At 40.4% G+C, this 18,403-nt stretch overlaps 1 protein-coding gene across 2 annotated transcripts; it reads left to right on the top strand.

The window, feature by feature from the left end:
* Positions 1–472: 472 nt before the first annotated feature.
* LOC119737450 (cytochrome P450 3A29-like) lies at positions 473–18,366 on the top strand. Of its 2 annotated transcripts, none has more exons than XM_038211814.1 (14): positions 473–807; positions 5,850–5,952; positions 6,731–6,783; positions 7,500–7,596; positions 8,435–8,551; positions 8,844–8,932; positions 9,219–9,364; positions 10,086–10,213; positions 11,687–11,842; positions 12,231–12,451; positions 12,878–13,015; positions 13,749–13,848; positions 14,948–15,010; positions 16,072–18,366. In XM_038211814.1, exons 2-14 carry the CDS (start codon positions 5,938–5,940, stop codon positions 16,147–16,149), a joined length of 1,401 nt encoding a protein of 466 aa, XP_038067742.1. In that variant the 5' UTR covers positions 473–807; positions 5,850–5,937; the 3' UTR covers positions 16,150–18,366. The 2 variants fall into 2 exon arrangements, with proteins under 2 accessions (XP_038067742.1, XP_038067741.1); XM_038211813.1 differs by lacking the exon at positions 473–807 and adding an exon at positions 4,349–4,602.
* Positions 18,367–18,403: the final 37 nt, after the last annotated feature.

The raw sequence follows: 18,403 nt of genomic DNA, 5'->3' as shown, positions 1-18,403 counted from the left end.
CCGGCGAATACGCCACAGGTTGCGGATGTGGAAATTAACAGTTTTACACAGAGAGCCAACGTGATGAGACATTGTCAAAGAAGAATCTAGTGTGACTCCTAAATCCTTAATGGATGTGGAAGCTGGAATGGATAAGTCTCCCAATTCTAATTGGAGATCAGGGACACTAGCAACCACATGATTACTGGCGAAAACAATGAACTCAGTCTTGTCTTGGTTAAGCTTCAGCATGTTTTGAGACATCCATTCATTGATCATGAAAACGCAAGATGATAAATTGCCAAGTACCTGATGACAGTCGCCTTTAGATTTAGGTTCAAACTCAGCATAAAGCATCATCTGCATATTCATGAAATGAAATGCCATGCCTACGGATGATCTCACCGATGGGATTGGTGTACATAATGAACCCCAACGGACCTACTACGGATCCCTGGGGTATGGAATAGGTGAAAATGTGCTCTTCAGACAAATCTCCTTTGATGGAAACCTTAGCTGTGCGGTCTTTTAGGTATGTGTTGAACCAAGACTCAACAGTTCCTTTTATTCCAAATTGGCTCTGGAGTCTCTGTAGAAGGATGCCGTGATCGACCGTGTCGAAAGCGGCCTACATGTCAAGCAAGACCATAAAAACAGCTTTGTTTTTAATCAGGGAACAAAGAATATCATTTTTGACCCTAAGAAGGGCAGTCTCGGTACTGTGATGATGCGTGTACGCGGACTGGAACTGTTCACCTAGTTTGTAGCTTTCCATGTGGTCAATAACTTGACGTGTCACGGCCTTCTCTATAACCTTGGACAGAAGAGGTATGTTGGAAACAGGTCGATAACTCTTAAACTGATTTCGGTCAAGTGAACTCTTCTTAATTACAGGAGTTATGATGGAGTGTTTAAGATTTGATGGAATTCACGTGAATTTATGCACGTCGGAAATAACACCAACTTCACGATATAAATCCATCAGGAAGAAACGTTCCTATCTATTAGGCAATCAACTATATGGTTGCGAAGGGCGATTTCTAAAGGTTACGTAACAATTTATTTTGAATGAAACTACATGTGCACAGACATGTTCACGTTGGCGGGTGAAATCTTCGAAAATTTATTTCTCCCATTTGGAAGACCGTATCTTCATGCAACTTTCAGGATTTATTATCCCTATAATGATCCAAGTATGTGCTAAAAGTCGCTGTGATATGTTCATTACTTTCCGTTGAAATTGGAAAAATAGGCCTCGCTACGTGCAATTTTGAAAATTATAACACTGGCATGCGCAATATCTATCAATCTTTTCAAGCCTCACGAATACGAAAGAGGTTCCTATCCATTACGGTGTGCAGTAAACAATGTGATAAAAGCCTCCTTCACGAGTTGTTAATTAACAAATATCACCCTTTTTGCCGGCTTCCATTAGTCGATACCGAGACCCACGCCATGTCAGGCCGAGTGACGCTATAATGAATATGCTAATCTGCATTGACGGTAACCAGTATTGACGATTCGGCATCGATGACGGCGATTTTTTCACTGACATGAAGTTTTGAATTTCTTCTTCAATTAGAATGTACATTTCAATCATACCGAGCATATTTTCTGAGAAACACAACGTTCAAAAGGCCATGTTTTGGGGGGCTCACGAATTTCAATGTTCTGTTACAGCGTCTTAGTACGTAATCGGATTAGCTTTCCCCGACAACGACTGACGCTTTGCCTTCGCAACCATATGGCTGCTAAAGCCCGGTTCTTATACTCGGCGAGAAAGCGAACGCGAATTTGTGACGTCGTGGCAAGTATTCGCGCTGCGAATTCGTAAAAGTTAAACATATTTCAACTAGGACGAATTTCGCAGCGAACGTTTCACGACGTCAAATTCGCTTCGCATTCGCATGAAGTATGAAGCACTGTTAAAGATACCCGTAAATTTACGGACTCCGTAAAGTGCAATATTCAGTATTTTCGGCGTAATTATACGGATCTTTCCGTAAATGCAAACATTAATTATGCTAATTAGCGTGATTACAATCAACCACATCGGCCCAAACATCTACACATAATATAGTACATCTAAGTTCACATTGTAATTTCACCCACAACCGTGTACTCATGTCCAAACTCATGTTAAGGGTTATTTTACGGAATGGAAAAACTTTTCCGGAAATTTTGCTGAGGAAAACGGAGCGCTATAAGTTTATTTACTGGTCTGCAACCTTTAATTTCAAAATGGCGCCTTCCATCGTTTGTTGTCAAATGTGTGCGCCTGCGCTTTACATTCCACGACAGTGGTTTTTTTCAGGGGGGGGGGGGACGGGACCTGGGGGGGCAGCGTTTCAAAAGGGGTCACCAATGGCGGTTCCGCAACAAATGCGCCCAAAATCTGAATGGGACCGATGGACCGTCGTCCGATCACAGCAATTTCGAGCGAACAAGGGGGGGGGGGGGGTAATTTGGGGTTGGAAGGAGCAAAACCTCAATTAACTCCCGTTGGGGGCGCCCTACAGCAAGGCAGCCGCAAACAGAGGGCTTGTTTTCAGGCCAGAAATCGCAGTCAGAGATTTTTTTTCTTGCAATTTTTTGATGAAATATGAGTCATCCATCCTTCCTCGTGCCGAACAAGTGGTTTTGGGGAATTTTTCAAAACCTCGCTTCTTTATAGGTTGCAGACCAGTAAATCGGTCCGAAATTGCCTACGCCGGCCAAATCACGATTTGCATGCCCTCAAAATCTTCAGTATTTGAGCATGCTGTGGGCCATGAACTTGAGGGTTTGTAAAAAATATGGGTGGAAGCCGTGCACAAGACTGTGAGCTTGAAGTTCCGTTCAAACAGGATGAAATTGGGGCCCTTAAAGCGCTCTATTTTGCAATGGAGTGTAGGCATCGTTTTTCAAAATGTCGATGGGCTTCAGGACTATTTTCAGGGGTGATCATCTTCGGATGGAAATTTCTCCTAAAAGTCATCAGTTGACCCCCAAAAATTGAACAGAAAATGAAAGATGATGAAATAAGCTTTAATTTGATGTGTGTCTCGACTCGACACCTTGGAGAGTTGTGAGTATTTTTCCCGAATTTCTGAAGCGGGAGCATTTACCATTGGGGTCTATGGAAGTTTATTTACTGGTCTGCAACCTATAATTTCAAAATGGCGCCTTCCATCGTTTGTTGTCAAATGTGTGCGCCTGCGCTTTACATATTCCACGACAGTGTTTTTTTTTTAAACATGACGACATTGATGGCCCTTTTTCAAAGCTCGGCTTCGTTTCCGATTTCGCTTTATCACTTTTAGCTTTTAATAATGTTTTGATCAAATTTGTAAATAAATCACTTGCTTCCTAACATCATACAGTTATAATAATACAGTTTGATGTTTCTGTGAGATAACATTGACTAATGTTGATAATCTTCAAATTTAGGCACCCAAATAGCACTGTTAGCAGGCGGAGCCGAATGGAGACCGAGTTTTGGAAAATCTCGGTAACAGTCGTCAAATTCAAAATTGTACATGACGCAGCAAAAAGTTCGCCCATACGATCCGAATATATTTGATGCACAAAATCGTCGCTGAATTTCAAGTTTTCTAAATGAAAGCAATGAATATTAATTGTCAACTCACATAAACAAATTTTAATAAAGCAATTAGCGGTTAATTAAACCTATATTAGGCCTATACTCGGAAATACTCGGGCACTATCCGATTGTCGACGAAACGAATTCGGCAAACTTCGGAAAATTTTCGGAAAAAAGGTGGAATTCCTCCCGTTTTAGTCACGTGACGTAAATTGTAATACAATGTATTACCGGAGGCCACCGGACCTAAGATTCATCAGGAATAGTCAGAATCGTTTGGTCTGGGAACCAGACTATATAAAATCGTAAGGATGGTTATTGAGTGCCCTCTACGATACTTTTGTTATATACGTACGCGCGCTGGTATATTGCCATGAATAGTAGACTATTGAGCAACTTTCCAACTTTTGTATAGGCTTGAATTACAAATCAAAGTATACTTTTCGATGCACTAATCATATATTCCATGCACTAATCGTATTAGTTTTGCGAACAAAATTGTGTACACAAGTATGCGCGCGTGGATGAGTATATACTCAATAATGATGTCATCGTTATCCCCCCCCAAAAAAAAAGCCGATATAAAAACAAACATTATAAACAGCTTGGCCGCTCCATTTTTGGATGGGTTTATCGCGATGACTCATTTTGATCCATTATTACAATCTATGATTATATTTATTTACCCACAAAACAGATGCATATAAGGCATTGACGACGACGCTATTGACACTGTACTGCATATTGTACCCGTACCGTAGTGCGATTATACGCTATATTATTATAGCTCCATGTCTGTACTGACCGTGTTTACAAGCGTAGCATCCAGCCCTGCTACCGTACATGCATGTACATGTACATGTACATGTACATAACCGTTTGTGCACATAAAACCAACGGGAACTGGCAACTCAACAAAGTACAATAAACATGGACACGGCAGACTCTGCAACACCTGCTGCTGTGGAGGGCTGGCAACCACCACTATTTAGCACGTCAACATGGTTTCTGATCATCACAGCCTGTGTTCTCCTATTTGTGTAGGTTGAGTATTTTGATATACGGCAATAAGATTGTTCCAGTGTTGAGCGTGCGATCGAAGTGGGCCCTAGCTTGTACTTGTGGCTGTTATTTGAAGGCCTGCACAGTGCATATATATGGTTGGATTAGGTCTAAATAAATGTATACACATTGTAGCCATAATGATGGCAGACTAGGGTGACCGTATGGTAATGGCAAAATTCTGCTAGATGCGCTTCAGAAATCTGCTAGATTTAACACAAATCTGCTAAATCACATATTATTACATGAAATATACATTATAAACACTTATACTCCACATGCAGATGTTATAAAATTTCCTTAAACAAAACAAAAATCAACTGTTAAAAAAACTGTTATTTTTTTTATTTGCACGTGTCTAGCCAGGCTTGCAATGGCCTAAAGTACTTCACTGTGCACATAACTAATACAAGTCAGGGAACCTCAAATTTTTTTTTCAAAACTAATCAGTTAGTCTTTCAAATCCGCCATATTTTTCCGTCAAATCACCAATTTTACGAAATTCTTCAAACAATCTGCTAAAATAAATCATTCTGCTAAATTTTCTGTCCAATTTTTTTGTGTGGAAAAATTGTGTCAAATTTAGCCGAAATTCGGCTAAAACGGTCAGCACTTGTACATAAATATTATAATACATGTACAATACATTTGCATACAGATCCGCTGGCGCACCCAAGGGGAGGGGGCCTTAGGGGGCTTGATCGAGCCATCACATCAAAGGCCATCACAATATAACCTTAATTGGCTGGCCTTGGGGATGAGGGTGTCTGTTAATTTTGGTCGATGGCGTTGGTTTTTTTTTTTTTTTGCGACCACTGCCATATTCACGCTGAACCACGTATACGCTGCGCGTTGCGCAGCGCTATATTTGGGTGCGTTCGACGGTAGCTCACCCCTGCTTCTTTGACAGCATCCCGGCCCACACTACACTGATTGCACAGGGATTTTCTTAGAGCAACCCGGGCGGGTCTCTTACAACATTCCATGTCCACACTGCACTGGTAGCATATAGGGTTGCTCTGAGGGAACCTCTATTGATCCAATTACAATCGTGAGTCGAGGGCCAGTTCTGAGTCCGGAGAACCAATTTCGCTGGAAATGTTTCGTTTCGTTAACATTTTCGCTTCCAGTACGAACTAGCCTGTACATGTGGAAAAAGCCCTCTTAACATGCTAAAACGTATTTAAAACCGATTTAAAAAAAATCAACATGTCCTTTATTACAGCTACGATTACTGGAGCCATCATTATCTGGCCAGATTGGGTATTCCCGGAGGAAACGCAAAGCCGTTTATCGGTAACACCCTTGACTTCATGGGCGACAAAAATGTAAGTAAAGGGACGTGTTGTACGATTCAGTTTGAGTTTACACACTTCAAGGTCAAAGCATGGAGAGATATTATAAAACTGGTTTGCATTTTACAAAGGTATGTGAGGGAGACGAGTTGTAAGGGGAATCGGTCAAGCAGTGTGTTCTTGGCTGAACGAGGATGTTCACGCCCACTATTTGCAGATTCCTAAAATATGAAATATGACGACGACCACTTACCATATTTAATTCTAAATTCTAAGTTACATCGCAATACAGTCGAGTCTCGTTATAACAAACTCGTTCAGACCTAGCCAAATTGTTTGTTGTATCAGAATTGTGTATTAAGAGGAACATCAGTCCCATTCATTGTGCATTTTAATGCACAGTCGGGACCAAGGCCTTATATTTGTTATAACTAGAATTTTGTATTAACAGAGTTTGTACTAACAAGAGTCGACTGTTGTTGGAAATATAGTAATAACGTTCTTTGCTTAAGAAGGTTTTTTTTTATTTCATGACAACTATTTCTCTATAAAGTTGTTATTAAGTGTTTGACATGTAAAGAGAGTTTCCCGAGAAAAGATTACATATTGCGTGTAATCAGTTTTTAGAGTTCAAACTAATCACATGATTCTAGCCACTTTACTCACATTTCAAAAATCTGCGTCTAATTGTTGATGGTTGTGATGTGTGAAGGCTTAGGCCTACTCTACGAAAGCTGGTTAGGAAGAATAAAATAAAAATAATGGAAGTTTTGCTGTAACAGTTTGAAGGTAAAATGTCTGACCATTGCAGGGAATACAAGGATACCACGAGAAGGCATTTGCTCGCTACGGGAAAATATTTGGGTAGGTAGTATGCATGGTTTGTAGTTGATAATACAGTATATTCATTCTTGCTTTTCCTCTTTAATATCGCGATTTGAGGGGAATTTATGAAGACACAAGAAGAGTTTAAGTATGTAGTTGATTAACCCAACCCCCTAAGGGCTCTTTGGGGGTACGTCAAGTACCAAATACCACAGAATACCACATTTGTTGTGCACACTTGTATGGAAAGAAATGCATACTACAGGTTACTACTCAAATTAAAGGTTTTGCCCTTCACCGACGTTTAAACACTGTATACTCAGTGTGTTACCTCCCGAGTGAAAGTTGGAAAAAATCACTCGAACCCACGACCTCCTGCTTTCTAGTGCAGATGTCTTACCACTCGACCACCGAGCCAACGGGATCGGTTGGCTGGATCGAATCTGATGTACATAGCAGCGGGTACCGCATAAACTATTATAAGATGGAATTTTGCGTCGGGGTGATTAAATCAAATTATAGGTTTTGAAATACAATATGACAACGATAACTAAGGCAAACACTCGGAAGTTGATCATATGAAATTCGCAAACCCAAACAGTCTTAAATAGAAAGGGAAGCCTCTCTACCTTAGGAAATATCCGATTATTCAGTAAACATTATTCTCTCTGCCAATATATACAACTTGTGCTTATTACTTTTGTTGAGGTCTTTATTTCTTCGATTTTATCGCTTGTTGGCATTGGTTCTTGTAGTTTTTATGTCGGCTGGCGCCCCGTACTACTGACTGCAGATGTCGATTTCGTCCGGATGTTGTGCATCAAAGATTTCTCTAATTTCAACAATCGGAGAGTAAGTATACACGCTGAAACACAACTTCACCAATATTGATGAGAAATTTACTGTTGACTTTTTGAGACATGATAAAATCGGAGGGCACTGGGTTTGGCTAAATTTTGCAAACTACACAAAACCACACTAAGAAACACACATACGTACAGTATGTCCACCATTTCCCAAAAAGACCACTTGACCTAATGCCCATACACCTGTGCATCAATTAAGGCAGTAGTGGGTGATCCGTTTCAAAGTCAGATGTTTGTAAATCACAAACATCGGTACAACAAAGTTTTCAAAGACAAATTGCATTGTTATAATTTTTTATCGTGTCTTGGATACTGTAATTTCATTGGTCAGGAACGGCCGCGCATCTAGTCCATAAAAAACCCGTTTACTACATAATATACTGTGTTGAATATTCATAATTATGCACTGCGTTGCATTTAAATTACCTCTGCGTTGCACCTCGAGACTGAAAACCACGGTCTTATGTCTGGCAGGAAAGCTCGCAGGTACCAAGTTAATATTTAATTTATTTCACAGTAAGTTACGAGCAACTATCTCTTTTGACTCATTAGCATGATATACTAAACAGTTGTTGACTGCTGAGTGTGATGTTGCATATGGCTCTTTTAACTCCCTCTTACCCCCCCCCCCCCCCCCCGGGTGTTAAAACGCCATATCCAACATCACAGCAGTCTACAGTAATTGTTGGTTCGACATGAAGGACTGTTTTTTAACCAGGCTGAATTCAAATTCGTCCGTAGGCCCTTCATTCGCAATGTGAAGCACTGAAATGACTGTTGTCATCATAATTGATGTGTTTTTTAAAAATATTTTGGAACATCAGAAGCAGGTGATTGACAACAAGCCATTTGACAAGGCATTGAGTGTCCTGAGAGATGACCATTGGAAGGACGTGCGTGTAATCCTTAGTCCAACTTTCAGCGGTTCCAAGATGAAGCTGGTAAGTTGTAGCGTCCAAAAACTGCAGGATTTCTGAAGCTGTACACACCTTTCTTTCTTTTACCAGAGAGGGCCAGACTGATGTCCTCTTCTCTTCGACTAATAATGATACCAGTACCTTTTTATAGACCCCTCAATTTAATAAGTTAATATTTCTGACATTACCGGACGTTCTTTGAACATCTAGATCGTTTTCCGAACAAACATACAACAGAACAAACATACAACCAAAGCGTTCGTGTTTCTCTAATGATTTGAAATTACCAAACACATTTTTGATGTCTTCTGTTCAGATGGCGCCACTCATCAACGGTTGCCTCGATCCTATGATCAGGAAAGTTGCTAAACACCATGAAGAAGGCAAGAGCTTACAGATGAAAGAGTACGTCTACTGTTTTAGAATGACAATATGAATATATGTATTTATTTATAAACGGTCCAGGTCAATAGTTGACCCCGTGCGCAGCGCACCATAAAGGAGGGCAAGTTTTTTTTTTTGAATAAAATGCATTGACAACGAAAGTAACAATTCGGTGTCTATTCGTGCATGCATATCACAGAGGTACAAACAACTATCCTCAAAGATAGACGCTGTATGCATGTGGTCTTTTTTAAAATTAAGCCGCTGACTTTCTGTGTGGGTTTATCGGGCACTTCTTTGTTCTCAGTATCTACGGTGGATATCTGATTGATGCTATCGGCAACTGCGCTTTCGGGCTGACCCTCAACTCGCAGGAAACTGAAAACGACCCCTTTCTCTTCCATGCCAAAGACATTTTTACTCAGAGATTGAACTTGGCAACCTTCGTTATGCGTAAGTATACACTCTACGCCATGGAAGAATACAATGCCAGATATAAGCCTATAATCATGTATGGATTCGGATGAATTATGCTTTGGATTGTTTCAACTGAATTGTGATCGGTGTGCATTACATTTCTGACGGTGCGTTATTATTTCTCTCGGCATACTGAGAAGCTGCACGAAACGGGTGCTCCGATTTCTGAGCAGGTTAACAAAAGCTGGCAAAGGGATAATTTTAGTTGTCACTTTATGTGCGTGTTGTGATAGACCAAAGACAATCGCAACATGTTGTCAACTCAATTTGCACAGATTGTTTCACGGATACCGCCATCTGAATGATCACATGGTAATCTCTGGGGACATTTCACGCAAAATAAGTCCCATCATGCCATTGTATCCTGATCATGATGGGACGTATTTTGAATGCCCAAAAATGTGAAATGATCACAAATATGGCCGCGATTCCGTGAAACGGTCTATGGGGAATGATTTAAGCCAAAAGACCGGTTCATACTTTCACACGAATGTGAATGCGAAGAGAAAATGATACCAGGAAGCCTTCGCTGCGAAATTCAGCGGAGTTGGAATGTGTTCAACTTTTGCGAACTCGCACGGCGAATGCTTGCCGTGACTTTTCGCGTTTGCGTTTGCTGCGTGCAGTATGCATATTAACCGGTCAAAACACTGAGCAGTATAATTACATTACCTGGATACTGTTTTGTTTCGTGTAGTGTTCGCACCATTCCTGGGTCCTGTGCTGAACTATTTCAACGTCAGTACCTTCAAGCGGTCAACTATGGATTTCTTTGAGAACATCATGGACCAGGCAGTGGAACTCCGGAGGAGTGGAGCAGAGCGGGTACAATGTCCTTCAAGTCTATCAAAAAAATCTCTGTCAATCTCATTGGACATATATGTCCATAAGTAGAACGTTTTCCATGAAGATCGTAGTATATGCATCGTCGACTTCTTTATTTATATGCAGTACATTAATGTTTACCCCATTTTTACCAAATTGGGGGTGCCTGGGCATGCAGCGCAAAATATTTGAAGCTTACTGACTGTCGATATGCTGCTCTGTACGAATAGGTAAATACAATTTCTCTCGATATCGGCGGTGCTATTACCAAAGATAGCACGTAAGCCCCGAGTTGAATTGGCTGCTATATATGAAATATAAAAGCTGATCCTCAAAATCAAAATTACCTTATATCAAAATGTTGATTTGTGTGGATTCACCTATCCAGGATATGCCATTTACGGCTTTGTATTTGATGAATACTCATAATTACAGTGAGCCTCAAAGGTATATAGAAAAAGTTACCTACATGCTAGCTGTCCAGACAGCAGTCGAGCATTCGTTCGAAAAAAAACCCCAAATAATGCCGGTGTAGCGTGAATTTAGAACTCTATGAAATACGGACTCGTTTGTATTACATGTATTGCGCATGCCTAAATGAACAATAAGGAGAGTGACTGGTAATACAGGGTGGATAAAAAAACGAAACCGAGATATTATTGCTAATTGGAACAGAAGTGGGGCACATGTGAATCAAAGGGAGATATCCTCTGTTAGGATTGAATCTCCTCTTTAAAATGACACCCTGATCATGTCATTACATTCACGGTTGACTGAGCAGTGACCAATTTTATGAAAGAGTCTATTTATAGAATTGCGCCACTTTTCAATTGTAGTTTTTGTGGTGTCATTTGTCACAGAGTGAAATGCTATGGTTGCCAATCAAGGCAGGTGGTAGACTTGGCCAAGTTTGGGTTGCGCTCGGTCTGTGCCTATAGTAAATCCACGCACAGCGCATACAGTACATAACGCGCGCCCTCATGCGTCGAATCCGGACCATCATGTTAAAAACGTACATGTACATGTATATGTTATTTGATGCAGCAACCCATGTAAGGACATGATCAGGGTGTCATTTTAAAGAGGAGATTCAACCCTGACAGAGGATATTTCCCTTTGATTTACATGTGCCCCACTTCTGTTCCAATTAGCAATAATATCTCGGTTTCGGGGTTTTTTTATCCACCCTGTTTAACGTAAAAGGGTGTCACCAATAGGGTAAAGGAGTCCAGATTTCATATGAGACCCATTTCCATATGGCACCGTTACAGAATATAATAATAGAGTATCCTCCGGCGAGAAACTGCAGACGTCTTTTCGTCGGAATTCAATCACTAGGCCTCCAATCACAAGTCAAGTCACAATATTCAAATGAACTGTGACAAAGGCAGCCCTTTTGATGTCGTTCATTTCCTGTACCCGTGAGACTGGACTTGTGAACCTGCTGACGACAGTTATTGCTCCTTGTTACAGAGAATAGATTTCCTGCAGCTCATGTTAGACGCACACAAGAAATCTGACTTGACGGCTGAAGACAAGGCACAGGCGACCGAGGAAGAGAAGTTGGAAGAGGAACACCGCAAGCGCATGAACAATAAATCCCTGACTATGGATGAACTCAAATCACAGGTGTGTGGTGCTCAGTATGTAAGCAAGTGATGGAGAACCTTATTATTAACATGTTGAATTTCGATTATTACATTTAAACTTCGTGTTCCCGAAAGTTAATCAAGGAAAGGCCTACTCCTATTTGCAACAGTGAATGTTCTCTTTGTTGGCTGACAATGGGGGTTAGATGTTGAGGAATAGAGTGTCCGCTTCAGCAAAGTCTTTTTAAACTCTGTCAATTTGATAGAGTAAAGTTCCACTCTAAAACGTCTGGTTCATATAGTTTCAAGTGAATGAGTGTAATTTCACTCGTTTGAGTTGAGAGATTAATGATTTGTTTATCTGTTACTTTTTTGTCATTGAACAGAATGCTTAATAATCAGTTTCCTTGTTTTGTGGTCTTGGATAGGGATTGACCTTCTTTCTCGGCGGCTATGAGACCTCCAGCACAACGCTGGGCTTCGCCTCCTACCTCCTGGCAACCAACCCGGAAGTTCAGGACAAGTTGGTGAACGAGATTGACACCCTGGCCCCCGGACGCGATGACCTCACCTATGAGAATATCACCAAGATGACCTATCTGGACCAGGTCATATGCGAGACGCTGCGAGTGTATCCTCCCGGCGTCATGTGCGTATTACTGTAAATTCGTTTGTTTGTTTTGTACTAATGTAATCAACGTGTTTTGGCTATTATTATGCAGTTCATGTGTGACTTCTTTCGCAAGTTATACCAAACCTTTCACTGTTTTCGTCTACACCCACTTCCCAGTGCGCTATATCCTGTAGCTGTCAAGCCTTAATTCCTGCAGTTGATCTCTGTTTTAATACCCTCCTATTTGGGCCTACTACAAATTAGCGTTGTACAGCAAATTCGCTTAGTTTTCGGTGGAGTGTTTATTATACTCTTTGTTTTAATAGTCGCCTCGTAATTTCAAACGTGGATTGTACTTTATTTTTTCCTCACTGGCTTTCAATCACTCTGTGCCAACTTCTACTGTGGCTAAATATAGAAAAAAAAGCAGACGACATTAATGTTTTGATGGATAATCAACAGCACTTCTCGTGAGACAAATCGGGACTATCAGTATCAAGGGTACACCATTCCCGAAGGCATAGAGATCTTCTTCTCAATCTGGCAGATCCATCATGATCCAGAGCTGTGGGAGAACCCGGACAAGTTCGACCCCGACAGGTATGTGCATCCAATCTTTCTGTCCCTGTCATTATGCCTGTGATAAAAAAAAAACAGATCCTTTATGGTCCAAGTCAATCACAAGTCAAGCACAAGTCAGTCACAAGTCATTCACAAGTCATTCACAAGTCATCACAAGTCAATCACAAGTCAATCACAAGTCAATCACAAGCCATCCACGAGACAAGCACAAGTCAATCACAAGTCATCAACGAGTCCATCATAAGTCATCTACAACTACAAGTCAATCACAAGTCAATCACAAGTCATCCACAAGTCATCCACAAGTCATCTACGAGTCAATCACAAGTCAGTCACAAGTCAATCACAAGTCATCCACAAGTCATCCACGAGTCAATCACAAGTCAGTCACAAGTCCATCACAAGTCAATCACATGTCAATCACAAGTCAATCACAAACCCACCACAAGTCAGTCACAACAAGTCCATCACAAGTCAATCACAAGTCATCCACAAGTCATCCACAAGTCATCCACAAGTCATCCACGAGTCAATCACAAGTCAGTCACAAGTCCATCACAAGTCAATCACATGTCAATCACAAGTCAATCACAAGTCTGCCACAAGTCAGTCACAAGTCCATCACAAGTCCCCGGCCAAAATATTGGTCAGAGTTTTTGAATTGCCCTCAAGAATCACATTCGTGTAAAATGTCAAAGGAGGTTTTCCTGATTTCTGTTATTAAAGGTAACAAATGCCTTTTTATTTACAGGTTCACACCAGAGCAACGTGAGAAGCGCCATCCATGCGCTTGGATTCCATTTGGTGCCGGCCCTCGCAACTGTGTTGGAATGCGCTTCGCACTGCTGCAGGTTAGTTGTTACAATGATTAGCAATAACAGCTATTCATCTAACGTCAACCAAGATTTTGCCAGGAAAAGGCCACTTAAAGCTACAGTCCATCATTTGCAGCTATCCGAAAAGTAACTGGCGTAATTATTGTTGAACAACATACTTGGTTGAAAGATAGTAAGGGACAAAACTCCCTGTGAAATTAATCTTTCTGGCAAGCTGTAATTTTGAAGTAATTAACGAAAGAAGGCCTTTCCAACGGTACTTCTTAGACGCACCGTAGGAAATTTAAATTAGTAGTTCGTTTTGTTATTCGGCGAAGCGCGCGCAAGCATTGGCACGACGCAAACGCACGCGCGGTTTGCTATAATTCGTCGGATCAGTGTGCGACATCGCGTAGCTGCAATCGGCTCAGTGAGAACGTGTCCCGGACGCTGAATTTAGGCCCAATTCTAAAACACGATTCAGCAACTTTTGATTTAAAATTGAGATCCTAATATACTATTTTTCTTGGAATATACAGCTGAAGCTGAGCTGAAACTTCATCAGGTTAGTTGTTCAGCAGTCAGCACCCTTTTTTTAGATTTTGAGCACTTTTGTTGCTTCAAACGAACAAAATGCACAAATTACAAATGATGGACTATATCTTTAAATTGGTCTCTTGGCTTTTTTTCTTTTTCCTATAAGTCATTGTCTTCATTGTCTAAGTGCGATCTCCCATAACTATGCATGTGGAAGACTCGTTCAAACACATTGCTGACTCACCATGAGTCCTTGTAGTTTGATGCAGAAAGACTGATACGCACAGTGTTGACCTTTGCTATAATGCGCTACTGGACAAAAATGGCCTTTCCTTACCTTTTTTTTTGGATGGCCCATAGTAATAACATTTATAATGCTGGGGTGCGAACGAATACTTTGTGAATAGAGCGACACCAAATCACTCCATTTCAACGACTTTTTCGGTTTTAGGCCTATATTTTGTTTTCCAGTTTTGATGGCCCTTATGGTTTGAAGAGTGGACCCGCTTCAACAAATAATCTCGTTGTCTATTAAAACCGTCACAATTGCGGTGTACACCAGTGCATAATTCGTATTTTGATTGCTCTCTTTGAACAGACCAAAATGGGATTGGTTCGGATGCTGCAGAACTTCCGTCTGGAGACTTGTGCAGAAACTGAGGTATGTTGAAGAAGGCTTGGAACCAGACTGATCACTATAAGTGTTAAGGAGCACATTGTCAAGAAAGGCTCGAACAGTGGGAACAAGTTATATTTGTTGCCTAATGTACAAGCGTTGCAACCTTTGATGTATTTGTTGCGTGCTGATCAGGAAGGCACACATGCGTCAGTGTGGTTGAACGCTATTGCAGTTTCGCAGGTGCAGCATAAAGCCCGGTTCATACTACTCGCGAAAGCATGTGCGAAGCGAAATTCATGTCGTCAACAATGGTGGACGCGCTTCGAATGTATTGTTGACGTCACGAATTTCGCTTTGCTTTCGCTTTCGCGTGAAGTATGAACCGGGCTTAAGAATACGGCCATGCAGCTTCTTGCATTGAACTGTTATGCACATGTTCATAGACGAACATGCGTGTGCAGAACCTTTAAGGCGCATAGCCAGCTTCTCAGTAACTTTTAAAAAGTGTCCTGCCCTCTATTGTTTGGTCAGGTCATCAGTCTGTAGTTTTATATCGCCAAAGCAAAGAGTTGCACTGATGCACATTTCAATGGGTGTGATGCTAGTGCCAGTCCAATACTTTGAGCATGAGTTATTAGAATTTCCCTTGGTTTGGTATTTTAAACTGTGTTATCATTATCATTAGGGAGGTTTCGCAAGCGAACGGATACGCTTACACTTACGCTTAGCTATCCGTATCCGTTTTTTACTTACGTGTAGCGAGCGAGATATGCGTGTCGTCTGCACGTTTAGCGGATAGTGAGTGGCGTATGACGTCATACGTGCAGACGACACGCATATCTCGCTCGCTACACGTAAGTAAAAAACGGATACGGATAGCTAAACGTAAGTGTAAGCGTATCCGTTCGCTTGCGAAACCTCTTTATTGGTAAAATATTGCGCGGTTTAGGTTATACGGGGGCATGCGCGTTGCTGTCGACTATACCCTCTGCTGAACTTACACGAAAACGTCATATTTCGTTAAGTTTGAATCATATATTGTATGTTTGTGTGGTGGTGTACACAACTGCACATTACATTGTACTTTCAATCTTTTTAATTAGATTCCACCAGTCCTGGGCACGCTTGGACTCCTGACTCCACCCAACGGTATCAAACTGTCGGCTGTTCCTCGATCCTAAGGACCTGACTAAGAAGGCTGGACGCACAGCGTTGGAAGATTGTAACCTGATATGATGATATTTCCCACGGAATTCCCAAGTTAGGTGCCATTTGCTCACTAAACATTTAGACATTTTCGTAAGTATCATGGCTGTAACCAAAGTGAGCATCGATAGCTTTTGATTCCATGTCATTTAGACATGTTCCTAGGTATCATAACTGTAACCTCATCAGTGAGCATCGATAGCTTTGGACTCCATGTCATTTAGACATGTTCCTAAGTATCATAACTGTAACCTCATCAGTGAGCATCGATAGCTTTGGACTCCATGTCATTTAGACATGTTCCTAAGTATCATAACTGTAACCTCATCAGTGAGCATCGATAGCTTTTGATTCCATGTCATTTAGACATGTTCCTAAGTATCATAACTGTAACCTCATCAGTGAGCATCGATAGCTTTGGACTGCATATCATTTAGACATTTTCGTAAGTATCATAACTGTAACCTCATCAGTGAGCATCGATAGCTTTGGACTCCATGTCATTTAGACATGTTCCTAAGTATCATAGCTGTAACCTCATCAGTGAGCATCGATAGCTTTGGACTGCATGTCATTTAGACATGTTCCTAAGTATCATAGCTGTAACCTCATCAGTGAGCATCGATAGCTTTGGACTGCATGTCATTTAGACATGTTCCTAAGTATCATAACTGTAACCTCATCAGTGAGCATCGATAGCTTTTGATTCCATGTCATTTAGACATGTTCCTAAGTATCATAACTGTAACCTCATCAGTGAGCATCGATAGCTTTGGACTGCATATCATTTAGACATTTTCGTAAGTATCATAACTGTAACCTCATCAGTGAGCATCGATAGCTTTGGACTCTATGTCATTTAGACATGTTCCTAAGTATCATAGCTGTAACCTCATCAGTGAGCATCGATAGCTTTGGACTGCATGTCATTTAGACATGTTCTAAGTATCATAACTGTAACCTCATCAGTGAGCATCGATAGCTTTGGACTCCATGTCATTTAGACATGTTCCTAAGTATCATAACTGTAACCTCATCAGTGAGCATCGATAGCTTTGGACTCCATGTCATTTAGACATTTTCGTAAGTATCATGGCTGTATAAACCGCATAAGTGAGCAACGATAGCTTTTGATTCCATTTAATTTAGACATTTGTCCTAAGTTTCATAACTGTAACCTAATAGGTGAGCATCGATAGCTCTGGATTTCGTGTCATTTAAGGGAATGATTTGTTTTTAATCTTTGGGGTTTGTAGTTTTGTTTCCTGTTGGAATTTTATCCTGACCTGTTTTTCGAGTTGCCCTGCACACATTTATACGTGTTGGGGTCACAGAAGAAATTTTATTTACAAATGGAGCACTTTATTCTTGCGTCATTATTTATGACTGAATTTCTTTCACTTAAAATTACATGTTGTGTCATGTTAATTGTAAACGAACGGAAGCTTAATTGGCATAGAGTTATTGAAATATACTTGTAATAACTGTGTTGAACCACCATTTTAACTGAAATAGTTTGTGTCACTTTTTTTTTTATAAATGGTAGATATGGAATACTGTTTATAGAATTTAAATTGAATATTGTTGTTTTCGCTTTAGGTACATTAAAGGCTTTACAGTTATCATAATCTATTTTAGGATCCCCGTGGGGGGAAAATTGAGATTCTTCTTTGAAATTCGTGATCAAGCCTGCTATGAGGAAAACCAACCCAATCATGGGCGAATGGAACTTAGAATGAATACTAACAAGCACTGTATTCCTCTTTGGTCTAAAGGCTTGGATAACTTCGAAGATTTAAGTTCTACTTTCTTATAACCCCAGCAAAGCAGCTTGCAATTGCAGATTTTGTAGATTTAAGTAGTGCTTAATTTTTAAATTTGAATTTTCAATAAGCAACACAAAGTTTGAAAAAGAAAAACGTCCAAGCACGTATTAAAATCAAATAACAGCGACTTCTTTTATCAAATCGTTTTTGTTGAGAAGAAGTCTTTGCTGCCCAAAATGAGTTTCAACATGGATGTAGGAATACCTTCATGGTTATACAATAGTTGTAAGCTACTAATGTTGTAAAACAAATCTATAGTGATATTTTTAAAGGTATTTTGAAGTACACGTATTTTAATTGGCTAATTAAGGTAAAAATACTCTTAATATTAAAAGGCAAAGATAAAAAAAAATTGTACTGGTTTTACATTTTGCACTAGTTGAGTAATAATTTGTGCATGCAA

This window comes from Patiria miniata, unplaced genomic scaffold (assembly GCF_015706575.1).
Source record: "Patiria miniata isolate m_02_andy unplaced genomic scaffold, ASM1570657v1 HiC_scaffold_3, whole genome shotgun sequence".
Lineage (NCBI taxonomy): Eukaryota > Metazoa > Echinodermata > Asteroidea > Valvatida > Asterinidae > Patiria > Patiria miniata.
The sequence above is the reverse complement of the archived record's forward strand: the minus strand, read 5'-3'. Positions and strand labels throughout refer to the sequence as shown.

Coding starts and splice junctions, on each gene's coding strand:
- LOC119737450 (XM_038211813.1), top strand. CDS start 4,493: ATGGACACGGCAGACTCTGCAACACCTGCTGCTGTGGAGGGCTGGCAA. Junction 9,365..10,085: donor CTTGGCAACCTTCGTTATGC/GTAAGTATACAC, acceptor TGTTTCGTGTAG/TGTTCGCACCATTCCTGGGT. Junction 13,016..13,748: donor GACAAGTTCGACCCCGACAG/GTATGTGCATCC, acceptor TTTTATTTACAG/GTTCACACCAGAGCAACGTG.